This window comes from Hoplias malabaricus, chromosome 12 (assembly GCF_029633855.1).
Source record: "Hoplias malabaricus isolate fHopMal1 chromosome 12, fHopMal1.hap1, whole genome shotgun sequence".
Lineage (NCBI taxonomy): Eukaryota > Metazoa > Chordata > Actinopteri > Characiformes > Erythrinidae > Hoplias > Hoplias malabaricus.
The window spans coordinates 34,629,823-34,647,267 of NC_089811.1; the positions used below are offsets into that span (position 1 = coordinate 34,629,823).

At 41.1% G+C, this 17,445-nt stretch overlaps 1 protein-coding gene across 4 annotated transcripts in view; it reads right to left on the minus strand.

Annotated features, from left to right (window-relative positions):
* The window catches only part of grb14 (growth factor receptor-bound protein 14), a 57,264-nt gene that overhangs the window by 11,394 nt on the left and 28,425 nt on the right, over positions 1-17,445 (minus strand). For 2 of the 4 annotated variants that reach the window (XM_066686500.1, XM_066686501.1), the window contains 4 exons: positions 6,492-6,648; positions 2,872-2,993; positions 1,736-1,810; positions 1,498-1,635 (listed from right to left, as the gene is read on the minus strand). In XM_066686500.1, coding sequence (XP_066542597.1) covers positions 1,498-1,635; positions 1,736-1,810; positions 2,872-2,993; positions 6,492-6,648 — 492 coding nt within the window. Of the gene's footprint in view, positions 1-1,497; positions 1,636-1,735; positions 1,811-2,871; positions 2,994-6,491; positions 6,649-7,198; positions 7,437-16,032; positions 16,097-17,445 lie in introns of those variants that run through there. The other 2 variants (XM_066686502.1, XM_066686503.1) reach the window with 2 other exon arrangements.

A 17,445-nucleotide genomic window follows, 5' to 3' on the forward strand; every position in this document is an offset into this window, starting at 1 on the left:
AGGGTGTACTGTATTAAGGCAAGCGAATACTCAAAGTACTCAAAGGCCATTAAACTAGAGAGCTACTGAAGAGGCAGAGTTGTCGGGATGGATGAGACTGAAGAAGGAAACTACCCACTAAAAGTCTTTACAGTCCAAACCACATAAGCTCTCAGCAGAAGGTGAAGGACTCAGGTTTGAATGGTGCAATACTGGTTTAAAGCTGAAGCCAAACTAAAGGTGAAGGACTACTGCTAAAGGACTACTGCTGAATCTCTGGAAGGGCTGTTGAGCTTGTTGCGGTTTAACACTGTTATTCTAAGACTAACTGACACTGCAGCAACAGGATTTAAAGCGTAGGAGGACATTTAGGCATATAATACCATAGCTTAGGTTGCAGCACTGGGACTGAAATTACTGGACCAGTTAAAATCACGTGGATTTAGTTTGATGGTTCATCTAAGCTCCACTTAAAGGGTTTAGATTTAGCATTGAGTGTTTGGAAACATTCTAAAGGACTCAGTAACATATGATTAAAATCAAGGGCAATACTCACACAATGTAAAAGACTTAGGTCAATCTCTTCTATTTCAAACGAGGCTGCCCTCTCAATTACGACTAGGGTGTAATATGTACAACAGGAGATAGAACCAAATACATGTTGCAATGCCAACAGCTTTATCTTAACAACAGTGAAAATGAGCCAAGTGAAAAGAAAAGAAAGAAAGAGGGAGGAAAGAAAGGAGGCCTTTCCAAAGCAAAGCAACACAAAGCAAGTCTTTGTCTCATTTCTATGTGCTACACTATTCTAATCAGACCGAGTGAAGCAAACAGATTGACAAACTTGTAGAGAAATGCATACTATGATGTGTGCAAAGTAATATTTCATCTAAGGTAAGGTGTAAGTCTAGAATTTAAATCTGAAAATTAAGATGAGATTCACAGTGGATCCATGCTTCTGGCCGGTATTAGCTAGGAGTGATCTCTTCTTACGTGCCTAACAACAACTCTTTGTTGTTATAAATGAAAAAGAAGAAGAAGAAAAACAGAAGGAGGGCAGTGCTAGTTGGCACAGCACAGAGCAGATATAAGCTTCACCTGAGGTGAAGGGGAAGAGTTCAGAGCCTGGCGCAGCCCCAGCACCCACTGCTCAAAATCCTGCTCGACCAGTTCTGCCCAGCTAAGCCCCACAATGCTGCGCTGTTTGATCTAAACATCACATCTAGCAAAGGTTCTGCGGGAGATTAGTGTTCGAATGAGGGTGCTCGGGAATGACCCTCGGCAGTTTCTGTGTGACTCTTAAATGTGTCGCAGACCGGATAAACTGGTGTTTAGATACGTTACGTTGCCTGCATTTAGAGGAATCTAACTGTTAAGACCAAATGGTACAATATATGATTCGAACTATGAGGTGAAGACACTATAGAACCTGGGTCAGGTAAGCTGACAGAAAGAGAAAGAGACTGAGAGAGAGAGACTGCACAGAGAGCATACTAACAGTGACGGTCTGAAATTTACCTTTGATGTGCCCTTATTGGAAAAGTACAAGCCAGACCTTCTCAACACAAAATAGAACTTCTTCCATGACTTCCGGCCCTGTTCTTTTGAATGGAGGAAGCCGTGGATCTCTGGACATGTGCTGGAGCTGAGAAAAGTCTAAGAGGTTACAGAAATGCACATCTCTTGTCAGAAAACCTACAGGATTCCATAGTGTTACATCTTTAGACATAAAAACGAGGCTGCTGAAAGTGGATACCTGAATAAGTTCTGAGTGGTTCATGAGGCCGTTAGCTTCACTTGATATAGACACCATGTTCTCTGGGAAAAAATCCTAGTGAGATGAGAATATAAAGCATTATTTAATCAGTTTCTGAGCAGGATTAATGAGAACTTTGAAGCAATCTCAACTCTGCCATTGGTATCCTGCATGTTTTTATAACCTAAAAGTTGACTTTGGGGTCACTCCTGCAAGTTATAATTTCTCATGGCCTTGGCTGAATGGAATAATCCTCTATAAGCAGAATGAGCAAAACCAGACTCAAATAGAGTCTTTAAACCTCAATGAAGTTTTACAGATCTCCGCCTGCACGAGCAGTCATTGAGTTAAAGGGAATGTCTATGATTGTGGGGAAACACAGTTTTCTCTGATTGTTTATATTCAGAAGCTCCATGCCTTTTAATGTGGAATGGTGATTTTGAGTTAAAGCTGAAATTATCTGTATGTTTTTTTTTTTCACTGTTTGAATTACCATAGAAACTCCTTTGTAATTTGAATTGTTTAGTCTTATTGCACTTTTGGTAATGCAGTTAGCCATCGCCGGATGGAGACGTTTTCAGCAAAAATAAGTCAATATTACCCACCTATGGACGGAAATAGAACACTACCTCTGCCATGAGCAGAGAGAAAGTGATAGAAAGCCTAGCATACCAACAAAGATATCTTGTTTTTAAAATCATTTGCAGACACTGGGGCTTCGTAAATATATTAGACCCATTTTGACTAACGCAAACAGACTGGAGAGCTAGCAAATGCTGAGGAAACGTCTTCTGAATTTAAAAAAAAAAAGTGTTTTTTGATTACAGTCGTGAATATCACATTTTGATCACAATCGTGAATGTGAAGTCCAGGCTTTGTAGCATAGGCCTTAGGGCCAGTTCTGCACCACTGTAGTTGTGCACTTAAACTCAACTTTTTTCCACTCCAAATGGGGAATCTTTCTAGGGGTGGCAGATATAGTGCACGTTTTATTAATTACAGTTAAATTTTCTTTCTTGTGTGTATTATTGGCTTGTGCATATTCTTTCTTGGCTGGGACCTCTGCTACCCAGCCAATCAATTATACATAACTGAGTATTTTTGCCAGGAAAACACACACACAGACACACACATACCAGAGGTTTCTTGAAGAATTCATATTTGGCATAATTCTTCCTGAAATACAGGCGGCTGTCGGAGTCCATCCCCCAGTTAGACTGCACCTCCAGGACTGACTCATGGTCTTCTATGGTTCTCTCTGAAAGCATAGAAATTAACATGAGACGAAAAATAGAAAGAAAGAAAGAAAGAAGATATATATACTAATTAATTCGTTCATTGTCTGAAACCGCTTATCCAGTACAGGGTTGCGGTGGGTCCGGAGCCTACCCGGAATCACTGAGAGCAAGGCAGGAACACACCCTGGAGGGGGCGCCAGACCTTTGCAGGGTAACACACTCACACACCTATGGAAACATTTGAGTCACCAAACCACCTACCAACGTGTGTTTTTGGACTGTGGGAGGAAACCGGAGCACCTGGAGGAAACCCACACAGACACAGCGAGAACACACCAAAGTCCTCACAGTATATATATATACAGGTCTGTGCTAACTGTACTCTGTTTAAACTAATTCCTGCATTCGGAGCACTTTTATTGTTTTACCATTTTGATCCACTCCAAGTCTTGGCCTTTGCATCTCCTTGGCAAAGTGGGCCTGACCAATTAATTATTAACACGTTTTTCAAAAAATTATGCTCCATTAATGAGTAATCTTCAATAATAACGAGTACGAGGTTCAGGGAGTCAGGGGAAACTGGGTGAGCCGGCTGCAATGCTTCGCTTTATCATTAAACATTATTCAGTTCCTTGAACCCCAAATGAATGTTTGATGAATGAATGGAAAGCGGCTATTTAGAGGAAGCCATCTGGAAGAGTGAGACCGATGTTATTCAAGACTAATTAATTCCCATAGCATAACTGCAATCAGGGCTAGAGAGGCTCATCAAAATGTGCTGGCATCCTGGGTGCTGGAGCGCTTGGCAACTCTCTGGGTGTCTGTGCTCTCCTGCTGTGAGGCAGAGGGCATTCAACTCGTGGCCAATCTGTGGTGGGTTCGGTTTTGTCAGTGACGCTCACACTTTGTGGAAAATACTCCTAGAACAGCAATTCATCACTTAACGAGGACCTGCATTCCGAGCAGAAATATGTTTCAGTGCAGTGTTTTGGAGGAACTGTGTGAGAAAACTGCTCTCAGCACTGCCAGAGGCAGCTCTTTTTCGGGAACTCTAGCAATGAGACAGGGAGAATTTCTGGAGGCAAAGAGCTACAATATTGAAGGGGCTATGGCAATAAAGCACCAGTCTGAGGACATAAGTATCCACTGTTTCTCAGCTGCTGGCATAGCCAGATTTCTCTTTTATTTAAGTTAATAATATCAAATGTATAATGTTGGGGGTTGAATTAGCACAACTATTTAGCAAGTTTAAAAGACAGGGAAAAGCAGTAAACAACAATGTAATGTTATTTCTTTTTAAAATACTGCAGGTATTCTTGAATATTAAAACTAGGTGCTGTACAAAGAATGGCCGAAGTGATATCACTGCAATACACATCAGGTATATCTAGCAGCACAGAGGCTAATAGCAGGCAGCATGGTTCACTGAGCTTATTGTGCATGCTTCAGTGTCCTTTACCTCTAATCACCAGCCAGTGATGCATGACCTGATTAGGTTTTCCTTACACAAGGACCATTTAAAGCACAGCTTCTGGACTTTCCAACCAAACCACTGTTTATTACATTAGAGGTATGTGATTGTTTGTCCCAGGCACAAAATTTGAAGTTTCATTCTGCACTGAGCAATTTAAGAGCAAATCTTGTTTTCATAGCTATGCAGGGATTCTGTACGTGTTCAGGGCTTTGGTTCATGGTTGTAGGCTAACAATATTTCACCTAGGAATAGACTGGTGCTACAGAGATACATTTTGCAGCGTTACTCATTCATTCATCCATCCATTATCTGTCAACGCTTATCCAGTTCAGGGTCGCGGTGGGTCCAGAGCCTACCTGGAATCATTGGGCACAAGGCGGGAATACACCCCGGAGGGGGCGCCAGTCCTTCACAGGGCAACACACTCACACATTCACTCACACCTACAGACACTTTTTAGTCGCCAATCCACCTACCAATGTGTGGTTTTGGACTGTGGGAGGAAACCGGAGCACCCGGAGGAAACCCACGCGGACACAGAGAGAACACACCAACTCCTCACAGACAGTCACACGGAGCGGGAATCGAACCCACAACCTGGAGCTGTGTGACTGCGACACTACCTGCTGTGCCACCGTGCCGCCCCAGCGCTACTCAAGTCTAACTAAATGGAATATCACAAAACAGCGCTCAGGATCAATTAGCTGGTGTCCCAAATTCTAACTATGACTAACAACATGGCATTATAATAAAAAAACGACTTTCAACTGACCAACTTCATTACAGTAGGCCAGTCTGCAATTAACAATACTTTTATGCTGTGATTTACATTAACGTGTGGCCCAGGTGTCAGCAAATCATTAAAACACACAAGAAATATGATATTATAATGTTAAGGAGTCCAGTAAGAGAACTAATTTAGGACAACCATTATAGTTTTACACATATGCTGCACCTTTTACAGAGTGTAACTAATGTGAAACCAGTGCTGCTACTCGGATATGCTCCACGAAGACCCTGAAAATGAGAAAAAGGAGAGGAGGTGTGTGTGATAATTGTGAGGCGGTGGAAGTGCCTAACAGAAGAATAGCTACATATTAAAGAAAAAAGAAATGCAGAGAGAGAGAGAGAGAGAAAATTGGGAAGGAAGGAACAGATGGTTGAATTATGCAATGGTGTGAAGAATTCTGCTGAGGAATATTCCTGTGTGAAGGGTAGGCTACAACAGCGGGCGCGGGAGTCACTGCTAGCTGAGTTAACTGTTTATAGCCTGCTGGAGACTCACACTACAGTACATTAAGCCTCTGGTGCCGGCTGCAGACCCAAGCACATTAACACAGAGAGGCCTGCTACCAATTCAAGGCACATTTAAACTCTATAGCCCTGATTTTGCACCATCTTTCCTGCTTCGAGTGGGTTTTCACACAACGTAATCTTTCAATCTGTGTCACGTCTTCAGCCTTGCAATGTGAGTATGCAAACGATCCTCTGAGGCTGGCAGTTTCAAGCCGATGTTTATCGGTAATTCTGAAGTGTGGCCAGAGCTGCAGTGTGAAATGAGATGACATATTTTACAATCATGAAGCAGAATCTCAAGAGAGATCTTTGCCTTTCGTGCATGACTAGGATGCAGGAATGAAATGGTGTTCAACATAAAGACTGCTCAAACCATTTCTGGCTTATCTGGCAGCATAAGACCCACTGATGCTGCAGTAACACAGAGAGCACTGCATTTTTATTCCACAGATAAAAGCAATCGTCTTCCTACACTGCTTACAAGGTTCAGAACATACAGAATGCCTGCAGTGCTTTAAAGTGCAGATGAATGCAGAGTATAGGACTCTAACAGTTTAATCCTAGCTACAGATGGCAGCTGTCGAAAGCAGAATCTCTACTCTCCGTGTTAAATTCCAGTCAAAACCAAAAGAGATGACAGTGCAGATGATACAAATATCGTAGCATCACTAATTATTCCATATCACATTCGAATGTTACATTGAAGAAAGAATAGAATAGTGATTATTGCAGTAAGAGATGTGCTTACCAATGCCCAGATGAGCAAGATGCTCAAACAATGTCCAGCTGTGGTCATCGATGCAGTGGTTCTTCAGCACGAATAGCTGGCAGATATCCCGAGCAGTGATGTCACTCGGGACCTCCACAGCTCGACTGCTGTTGTCCTCAGTGTACACTTTGATCACCTGCCAAATGGATAGCCATTTAAGAGTCAAGGCAAAAGTTTTTAAAATTCATTTAGAATGGACTGAGCGTTTTCATTACATGGTCCTCACGGGTCCCAAACGCACCTGGGGCAGAGGTGACCATCAATCTGAAATTCATCTGACAAGGGTATTATTTATTTATTTATTTATTTATGATGCAGCTCAATTAATGCCACAAGTTAAACTGTCCACCTCACATCCTACAAACTCAAAACCCCTTTCATCTGGGAAGACAGCAAGGCAGTGAGAGTCAGGCTAGCACACTGAGAAGAAATCATGAATGTTCTCTTTCACTTGCTGCACATTTCCAAGCCTTGCACTCTCTAAAAACAGCAGTCCATTCGGTTGAAGTTTAGAAGAGCTATCAAAGAGTTCTCAAATGATCCCTTACAGAAAGGGTGCAGTTTTTCAATCTCTCCTATAAACCACATACACACACACACACACACACACACAAACATAAAAGCACAGACACACAAGCAAATCTTAGTATTACAGCATGAGCAATGAGCATTTAAGCATAACTTACCCCTGTATTAGTCGGCAGGCAGAGCTGAGATTTAGGGCTAGCTCTGCAGCTTAGGTAAGGCTGAGTACACAGCATTGTATGAGCAGGATTTTATGTAGAACATAGAAACATGCATCAGCTGAGGGAGCAGCAGCTCTCTCCTTCCCCTCTCTGTTCTGGCTCACTCTCTCTGCTGTCTCTCGCCCTTATTCTCCTTTCTCATTCTCCCCTTCCCCTCACGTCCCACTCTCTCGCTCTCTCACACCCTACAGCTGAGCCGAAATGAGGTAATTAAACAGAGCAGCCTCAGAGCTCCAGCATTTCCTGCCTCCCCTGCTGCATGTCACCAGCACTCTGCCCAATCACCTGCCATCTCACCCACTGCAGGCTCAAGGGGCAAACCCCGCACCTCCTGCCTCCCCCGTCAAATACGCCACACCAGGGAGTGTGGGGAGGGGAGAGTGGAGGGCAGAGAGAGGTGGGGGGAGGAGGAGTAGGAGAGAAAGGCCAGAAAAAGTCACAAGGCTTGCTCCACCTACCTTTTCCCATGGTCGACACCAACCCATGCCCTCTTGTCTAATGCTCAGCATGGGAGCTGCAGCAATTCTAAAGGTGCTGCTTAAAATGTAATTCTAGTTCAGTTCAACTCTGTGCAAAGCAAATGTGGGCGGGGTTGATGGTGGCAAAGGCAGGGGGGCGTTAAAAGGGAATAAAATGTGGGGAGGGCTTATTTAATGACTGTTTCTACAAAAGCCATTATGAGGTCACAATAAACTGATGAATATTTAGTGTTTCTACATTAATATTTATGTACAATCAGATTACTTTAAACTGACTTCCATTAGCACTGCTGTGTCTGATACACTTGCACATTCATTCATTTATTTTCTGGAACCGCTTATTCAGTTCAGGGTCACGGTGACATATCGACATGCCAACACCATGTCACTGTCAATACAGTGCTAAGAATGTTCCACCATCCAAATAATACCTGCTCTGTGGGGGCCCTGACCACTGAAGAACAGAGTGAAAGGGTGCTAAAAATGTATGAAGAGCAACAGTTGGACTGTCTGTAACTGCAGAGCTATGGTATACTATGATAAGTGCAGCTGATTAAATGAACAATGAGTGTAGAAACAAAGAGATGCCTTTAACGTTAAGGCTGATCAGTGTAAACATATTTTAGATTCCTAGCCTTGAGTATCCCTGGTTGGGCTGTATCTCAGTATGGGGTCAAGAATGTGAAGCTAAACACATTGATCATGATGTGTGTAGGACAATGGATTTACAATTAATGTTTGAATTTAATGTAATTTTCCCAGTAACAGAACATATACTGTTTTAGTGCACAATAAGACACAACCGTCTCCACCGATGCAGCAAAAATGCTGTACTTAATTTTCATATAAAGTACTGTACTGAGTACTTCTCAAATCACAAACCACAGGCTTAAGCTTAGACAATTAGCTAAAAGATCATTTGTTATAGAGGCATCCATTTATTCACAGTGAGTGTTTCATCATGTTGGATGCCTCATCTGTTGCAAGGCAGACTTGTTGCTTTTCGCGTAAGCCCCAGGCTGCTATCACTTCTTTCATTCCGTATGCTATGCTCTCCCTGGGTGCCTGCTTGGAAAAGAGAAGTCTGCAAGCATCAGGTTTTCAGCTCAGAGTCCTTATTGATGAAATGGACTGTAAAATTCATGCATTGTTTATTGCTGCCTTTGTTACACTCCCCTCAAAGCATTTATTTGCAGTCTTTTCCCTCTCAGTCAAAATGACAACTGTGAATGGCTGGTTTTCACTGCACGTGATTAAAAAAAGGGCTCATACCGCAGCAAAGGTTTAAAATCTAAGGCAATATTGTTGATTACTGGGTATACATAAAACTACATTTTTAAAATTGTGATTTTGATTTTAAAAAATATGATGTGGTGTGGTTATTTTTGATAGTAATATTTTACAAAAGCAACTATCCTATCACGCTTTTAGGTTGTTGTTTAAACAACCAATCAGCTGTGCTAATGCTGCTTTCCTAAGAAAAGGGGTACATACTCTGACCCAGGGAGAGGGCAGGAGAACCCTTTGATTGGCAGCTGTGGTAATTTCTCCAGTGGTCAGTGCTATTAATGTCCAGTGAATGATTTGGACATGAGATTTGAGCAATCCATTCACAATGGGTCTTGTGTGTTTACACATGGTTTATCATGGGGTCATGATGGTGTGATAACGCAAGGTGTAAACAAGCTCAGCGTGTTCTCAGATCAAGTCCAACAAGTTCTCAAGTTTGCACCATAATTAACTCCATACTGCTCATATTTCTTTAACAAAGTAAAAATAAGCTGAAATGTCAGAAGAGAAGAATTATCAATGGTTCCTACTGACACTACAACCTCTAATGCTCACCATACACTAGACAACTTTGAAAAGACTGTAAAACATTCCTAAAAATACCTGACAACCCCCTTACATCTGAAGTCAACTCCAAACGCTGAAAAGCATGAACTGAGATGAGGATGTTGTTCTATTCCTGCTCCACAGCTAGGGAATATTGAATTACTTTTGCTTTTACTGATTAGTTAAGGTGGAACTGCTACCAAATTTGGGAGAGAGCTCACTGAATAAAACTATGTGCAGATTCTGTGCTACTAAACACAATAACTCAAGTTACAAATTAGATTCTTTGGTAATTCAAACAGTGAATAAAAATTACAGCCAAGTTACACGTCAGCCACATACAGACAACAGCCATTTTCTTCCTCAAACGTATCAATCCACTTTAAAAGACGTAGAGCTTCTGAACATAAACAAACCAGAGGGAAGTGTTTCCCCACAGTCATAGACATTCACTTAGGGTTTCATAACATTAGGAGTGGTTGATTTAATCAGAATATAAAGAAAGAATATCAATAAATTACAGAGACCGACTTAAGACAGCTATCCTGACCAGCGTATAGAACATTCTTGAGACCTACAAGCATGCGCCACAACTCTAGCAAACCCCTCGTGATTTTATTTATACACTTCAAATTGTTCTGCAACAGTGAATTTGTTCAGGAAGTCAGTTGGTGTAAAACATGCACTGTTTATTCTGTAAGTGATATATATATAAACTAAACAGAATGGATAAACATTAAACATGAAAATAAATTTAGAAGAAGAAAAAAACTAAAGCAAAACCAGAGATTCTTTAAGAAGACACAAGTAGGATTCATTGTTGGGTGACACAGATATCCAAGAGCCTGGTATAGACTCAAAACAGCACCACGGACCATCTACAAGAGTACCTTCGTTTTCTACTAGGGATACATTTCTCAAAAGCAGTAGCTTTGTGTAATGTAACACAGCTGGATTTTCTACATCACAGAAGCTACACAGAAGGATCTCAAGACAGCACAATGACATCAGAAGGGTTACAGTCTCTCATTAAAAGAAAAATGCTGACTGAACACCAGACTGAAACGACATCAGGAGTCAAAAAGTCATCACTTGTACTCAGTTTGGCTCTGCAGTAGACGACTAGTGAGCACAGAATAAATATTAGCACATACCTTTAGTACTGACACATGACTGGTATTTGCTTTTAATTTCTTATGATATGTATTTATTATACTGTGAACCATTTTGCTTAAAAATGCATGTTAATAACTTATTTTACTGAATATCCTGCAGATATAAATGAAATAGGTCTGTGACACCAATCTAAATACATTTAGTCTCCATCTTGACTGTAAACATATATAAATTGTGAAATATTTCTGTAAAACTAAACCAAGTTTAATTTCTACACTTTATAAATGTCCTGGGATTGGCAGATATGCACATAATCATATTGAATTTTGGCACAGACCCGTTTACTTTTGTATAAGTAGTGAACACAATAGAAAAGTACACTTAAAGCAACTTAAAGTTGAAATCAAACTACATTTTTTGAAGCTACTGGTGCCAGATGAACAAGTACAGGGAATTCTAGTGACCACTTCGGTATGTGTGTGTGTGTGTGTACGGGTGTGCATGTGTATATATGTTTCTCCTTCACTGAGAACACACACATCTGTGGCAACAACTCACTTTTCTTTGATTAGATACTCAATCATGCTGAGACTGGGAGTTTTAGGCTTGTCCTTGTTCGAGAACTGTTGATGAACTCTCCACTTGATTCTGAGAACAGAGCAGGGGAAAGACGGAAACACGTCCATGTGTCTTCAAATTCAAAATCTTCCAGGTTGTGATTACAGGCCCAGCCCTGTTTTTGTAACGGTGGATTTGGATTGTAAATTAAATGAAAGAAGTAGAAAGGTTAGAAAGGTTCCCTGCATCTGCAGCCCCCCTACCGCCCCCCAGCCCAACCCCAACCTTTCTGACAGGCAAAATATAGGGGTCAGGAAGGAGCAAGAAGTGACAAGGAGGTGGAGGGGTAAAAGACTTTTTTCACAGAGAAAGGAGTGTAGAGCTTGCAGTAAATCATTGCTACTGGGACAAAAGCCAGTATTTCCGTTTTTTAATTAAAAAAATGCTGTGCTGCTATTTAAACAACGTCACACTTTTATATCTGTTATATCTGACCTAACAGTAATGAAAATTTGACCTCTATGTATGCTCATTCATTATATGAAATGTAAGAATTCACTTACAGAGGGTACAGTTTTTCATCTTTGTCTTGCAGCTTCCAGCATTTTGTAAATTCTCATTAAAACTCATACAGCAGATTCAATAATCATTTTAGCATGTTTTCCTTTTAGCCTGTTTGAGCTGCTGAGCATGCAACATTAGCTTTGCTCACTTAGTGTGTCTGAGTGACGGTTATCTCACTAAACATTCCCTAATCTGAATTTATAACTGAATACACAGCAGCATATCTGCACAAATAAGTGAGTTTAAACTGTGTGGTATGATTCCAGCACCAATGCTGCATTTAGGGTGATTATGCATATGGAAATTTAACTGTGAGCGAGTAAACAACATAAAAAACAATCTAAAAATAATCTTATCCTCTAACCCTACCATCGTTGAGGGGGAGGCCATGACCTAATGGTTAGAGAAGTGGGCTTGGGATTGGAAGGTCACTGGTTCAATCCCTTTGACTGGCAAGAAAATGGGAATTGGGGTGTGGGTGTGGGTTAGCTGGGCTAGCCTCCACCTGCTCCCAGGCACTGGGATGGCTGCCCCGCTGCTCAGGTGTGGGTTTGCTCAGCACATGTCACATCACTTTTAAATGTCAGTATGCAAACACTGCATGGAATTTCAGACTGAACAACATTTTCCACAATTTAATGAAAACAGCAGGAGGGACTGAATAAATCACTCATGTTTCCAACAACTTTCTACAGACTCATATTGTGCAGAATGTGAAATCAAAGGGAGAGAATGAGATGTTAAACATCCAGCAGTCCCCCCCCCCAGATACAAACTTTCCAAAAACAGCCTAGAGAAACAGCAGATAAATTAACAGTCGTATTTAAAAAGCTTGCTGTATATGGTTGGTATTGGAACAACCCCTGTATCTCTAAAACTAATTTAAAAATGCCTCCTACCATTTGTACAATTTCACACTTTTATTACATACCAAACAACAGAAGTGGTCCAGAATAATTTAGAACAGCAGTTTGTTACAAGTAAAGGAAGGTGTATGCGTGTGTATGAATAGAGAATGAGAGACCAAGACATAGTGTAAAACAATATATACATAACATCTGCAAGTGCAAGTTGTGCAGAGAGCTATCACTGAACACAATGGCCAGCATTCAACTGCCCTCACTGTTCAACCAACCCCCTCATTACACACACACACACACACACACACAACCAAGTATCTGTGAATTGTGGGGACATTACATATACTTTAATTCATTTGGTGGAGACTTACCACAATTGCTTCTAGCTTAATCCTAACCCAAACTCTACCCTTGGAACATGTCTTCAAATTAAAATGTAATGATTTCACAAGGAAGACAAGTACCTACAATGTGAGTATGTAAACAGGTTTTGGTCCTTCTTATTCCCACACACACACACACAAAGATGAAGAGACACACTTGCAGACGTCACAACATAAACATTTATACATGCACAAAGACTTAGGAACAGCTCAATCAGTCGGTGCATTCTATAACCCGTGAAGACCCACAAGTCAAGCATTAAATATGTGTGTGTGTGTGTGTGTGTAATCGGTATCTGGCTCTCCATGAACAGAGATAAGCTCTGGATCACAGCATGCTGGGAACAGTGGAACAACCAGAGACTGTCTCCCTTAGACTATCACTCAGGCAAACAAGGAAATAAGATTAGCAGTAACCTGATTACACCCATGACAGCTTTATGCACCAACTGTCGTCATCAAATCACATCACATAAAGGGTTTATTCTGTTTCATTTCTGAATTGAATCCGGTGAAAGGGTTCCAGTTTCAAAACCATGTATAAATTTATTTATGAAGGAATCCTGCAGAAGAGGTCTATGATGTCTTATCAAAACATAAACACAAAACACACTGCAAAAGTCATCCGTTCTCTCGAGACTAGCAGATAGAAGTGCTCACAAGCCTGATGCTTTAGGGCTTTATTGTGGTTTTGTTTAGAAAAATATAAGCAAGACTCACTTTTTCGGACAGCCATTAGCTCGACATGATCTGTAGTTATTTTGTCACTGATAGAAACAGATAGTGGAACAGATATTTTCAGGGTTAATCAGCAAGATTCAGTTTCTTTGCCATTTCAGTTTCGATACCCATCGCTGTAGGCAGCTAAGCACATTTTATTATTCTTCAAACTGAGGGATTGTTCTTCCAAACTTCCTGAGATTAATCTGTAAACGGACAGAGCTTAGTTCCTGCCTCTTCAAAATGCAACATTATACAGTGGGACCTCTACTAAAGAACGAACTATTTGAATATTTTTTGCCTCCACCAATGAACCATGACTCTAGAAATGAACCCGAGCCGGCGGCTGGAAATGGCCACTGACCCCAATAGGCGAGTCTCCCAGCGCGCCCAGACTTGAGTGAGCTTTTAAGATTAGCAAATTGTAGCTTTAGCAATTTAGCATTAGTGTAAATAGCAGACATCGAAATTCGTGCTAAGTTAAGCCGTATCTACGCTTCGTCTCCCCACATTCACCACCTACTCTCCGTTATTCCACCCCCCCCGACCTCCCGTCATACAGCCAGGGCCTGTGTTACTCCTCCAGCCAGTCGTCACGTCTTCAAGGTAGCGATGTGTAACCACTTACAACTTTATTATTTCTTTTTTATTACTGTTACCACTGTATTTCTTGTTTATTTTTAGTAACGCTACATGTATTTTTTTAGTAATTTGAGATTGTTGTAAACATATATTAGTGCAAAAAGGGTGAATTTTGGGGCGGGGGCTGGAACGCATTAATTGCTTTTCCATTTTTTTAAATGGGGAAAATTGACATTTCTACTTATGAACCGGGTCACGGAACGGATTAAGTTCGTAGGTAGAGGTTCCACTGTATGTATTTTCCCTTTCCTCACATTTACTGGTTTGATTGATTTAATTATTCACTCTGACTACTCAATGGTGTACATTTACCAAGGAGTTCCCTCTGATCACCAGTTTAGTCACATACTGCAAGTGTAATACACATGATGACATATGCGTTTTCCAGACTGATTTACCTGACTGCAGAGATGCACTTTTCAGCTCAAGGTCAGTATTACATTGACTTGTTCTCTATAAAGTCTGGCCTTCTTTTATCGTGACCTCTCGCCTCACAGCTGCATCTTTATCTCACCCATAACTGGCCTTGGCATGACCAGTGGTTGTCCTATGTTCTCTCCATCTCTGTCTACATCTGTCTGTCTCTTGTTCCCAACATTAATGTGAGGCTCTAAAAAAAGCTTTCCGGTGTAAGTGGCATGGTCTGTGATTTGTGAAAAGTTACTGGGCAAAGTAAAGTTTTCAAGGGTTAAGGTGCCTAGTCTGGCAAAGATGTACAACATGTAGCAGGGGTGGGTTGGTTTTAACGTTGGTCTTCTAGCATCTAAATAATGATTAGGTCCTGAAAGAAACACTTTTTTCCCTTTCAAACATAAACATATGTTGGGGAAGTTTTGGGGACTAAAAGATGCAAATAAAAAAATTAAATAAGAGTCTTCTGAAATGTATAAAGAACATAAAACTTATTAAAATGCTTGATGACACATTCTGATTAGTCTTGATCTGACATATAACTGTGATGATGTTTCTCTACAGATGATCAAAAATGATATAAAATGATATAAAATATTAACATTTAAACATTACAGATGAATCCATTTGTTTAATTATTATTTGTCTTGCAGCTTTCAGCATTTCTTGTGTCCTCTCTCTAAAATTAACATTGACATGTACACCGATTATGCAAGATTAGATCGTCTCACCTTTGTCTGAGTTGGACGGCTCTCAGTGTAGGCTATTTCAATAGATATAATCTAATATAAATGTTCTATTATAATTTATAATCCTTTTGTTCTGATTACTGGCTTTCTGTAAAGCTGCTTTGTCACAACATCAGTTGTAAAAAGACCTATATCAATATATTTTTGATGATTAATTGGCTGAGGGACTGAATAACGCATTTGTTTCCAACAAGTTCCTACAGACTCCAATTTATTGGAATGTGAAACCACAAGAAGGAAATGAAATGCTAGACATCCAACAGTTGCACCAGATACCAACTTTCCAAACACACCACAATACAATAAAAACAAAGTCTAAATAAACAGTAACGATTCAAACAATTAAAAATGCGTAAATGTCAGTGTATTTAGTTAGCAAAGCTTGTTCAGAGAATAGAAAACAGACATTCATAAAGTAGCACACAGTAAATTTACAGAATGATTTAGTATTCCTACCCGCTTCTGCAAGCAAAGTGGAGTGATGGCAGGCAGTGTAACCCTTCTCGCCTGGAAATTCATACTGCAAATATGAAGAAAACGTCCATCCAATATCACTTTTGTCCTTGATACTTTAGCTGCTTAGTAAATATCTATGAAAATTTTAATATACAAAAACTGCACCGCAATCCACAAAATATTGTATTAAAGACACGGGACAGTGACCATACGAGACTGAAAGTCAGAGGAGTGTTCTTGTCCTCTTTGACTCCTCCTGTGGCCTTGGAAACACGGCGTGTTTTTCCCTACAAGAAAAGCACCCCATTCTAATAAAAAACTCCTGATAAAGCACTGAGGAGTTTAGTTGGAGTTGTGAAGGTCAGGGAAAAGACCTACAGTAACTTTATCTGCTGACAGCATGTAAACTTTTCCTCAAACAAAGCAGCTGAGGATGATGTGACTTCCATAATTACACTGCATCCACTGGAGGGCTAAATGATGTAGAAAATACTTTTTTGCCAAGTATTTTTGGCCGTGTTACAAAATATTAGGAATATAATTAGAATCCCTTTAGAATCCTCTAAGGCAAATTCATTTTTAGAAGTCACCGCTACAAATATTTTGGAATAATAACCAGAAACTTGGTCTGCGTGGGTTTCCTCCGGGTGACTGTCTGTGAGGAGTGTGGTGTGTTCTCCCTGTGTCTGCGCGGGTTTCCTCCGGGTGACTGTCTGTGATGAGTGTGGTGTGTTCTCTCTGTGTCTGTGTGGGTTTCCTCCGGGGTGACTGTCTGTGAGGAGTGTGGTGTGTTCTCCCTGTGTCTGCATGGGTTTCCTCCGGGTGACTGTCTGTGAGGAGTGTGGTGTGTTCTCCCTGTGTTTTTGTGGGTTTTCTCCATGTGACTGTCTGTGAGGAGTGTGGTGTGTTCTCCCTGTGTTTTTGTGGGTTTTCTCCATGTGACTGTCTGTGAGGAGTGTGGTGTGTTCTCCCTGTGTTTTTGTGGGTTTTCTCCATGTGACTGTCTGTGAGGAGTGTGGTGTGTTCTCCCTGTGTCCGCATGGGTTTCCTCCGGATGACTGTCTGTGAGGAGTGTGGTGTGTTTTCCCTGTGTCCGCGTGGGTTTCCTCCGGGTGACTGTCTGTGAGGAGTGTGATGTGTTCTCCCTGTGTTTTTGTGGGTTTCCTCCGTGTGACTGTCTGTGAGGAGTGTGGTGTGTTCTCCCAGTGTCTGTGTGGGTTTCCTCCGGGTGACTGTCTGTGAGGAGTGTGGTGTGTTCTCCCAGTGTCTGTGTGGGTTTCCTCCGGGTGACTGTCTGTGAGGAGTGTGGTGTGTTCTCCCTGTGTCTGCGTGGGTTTCCTCCGGGTGCTCCGGTTTCCTCCCATGGTCCAAAAACACATGTTGGTAGGTGGATTGGTGACTCAAAAGTGTCCG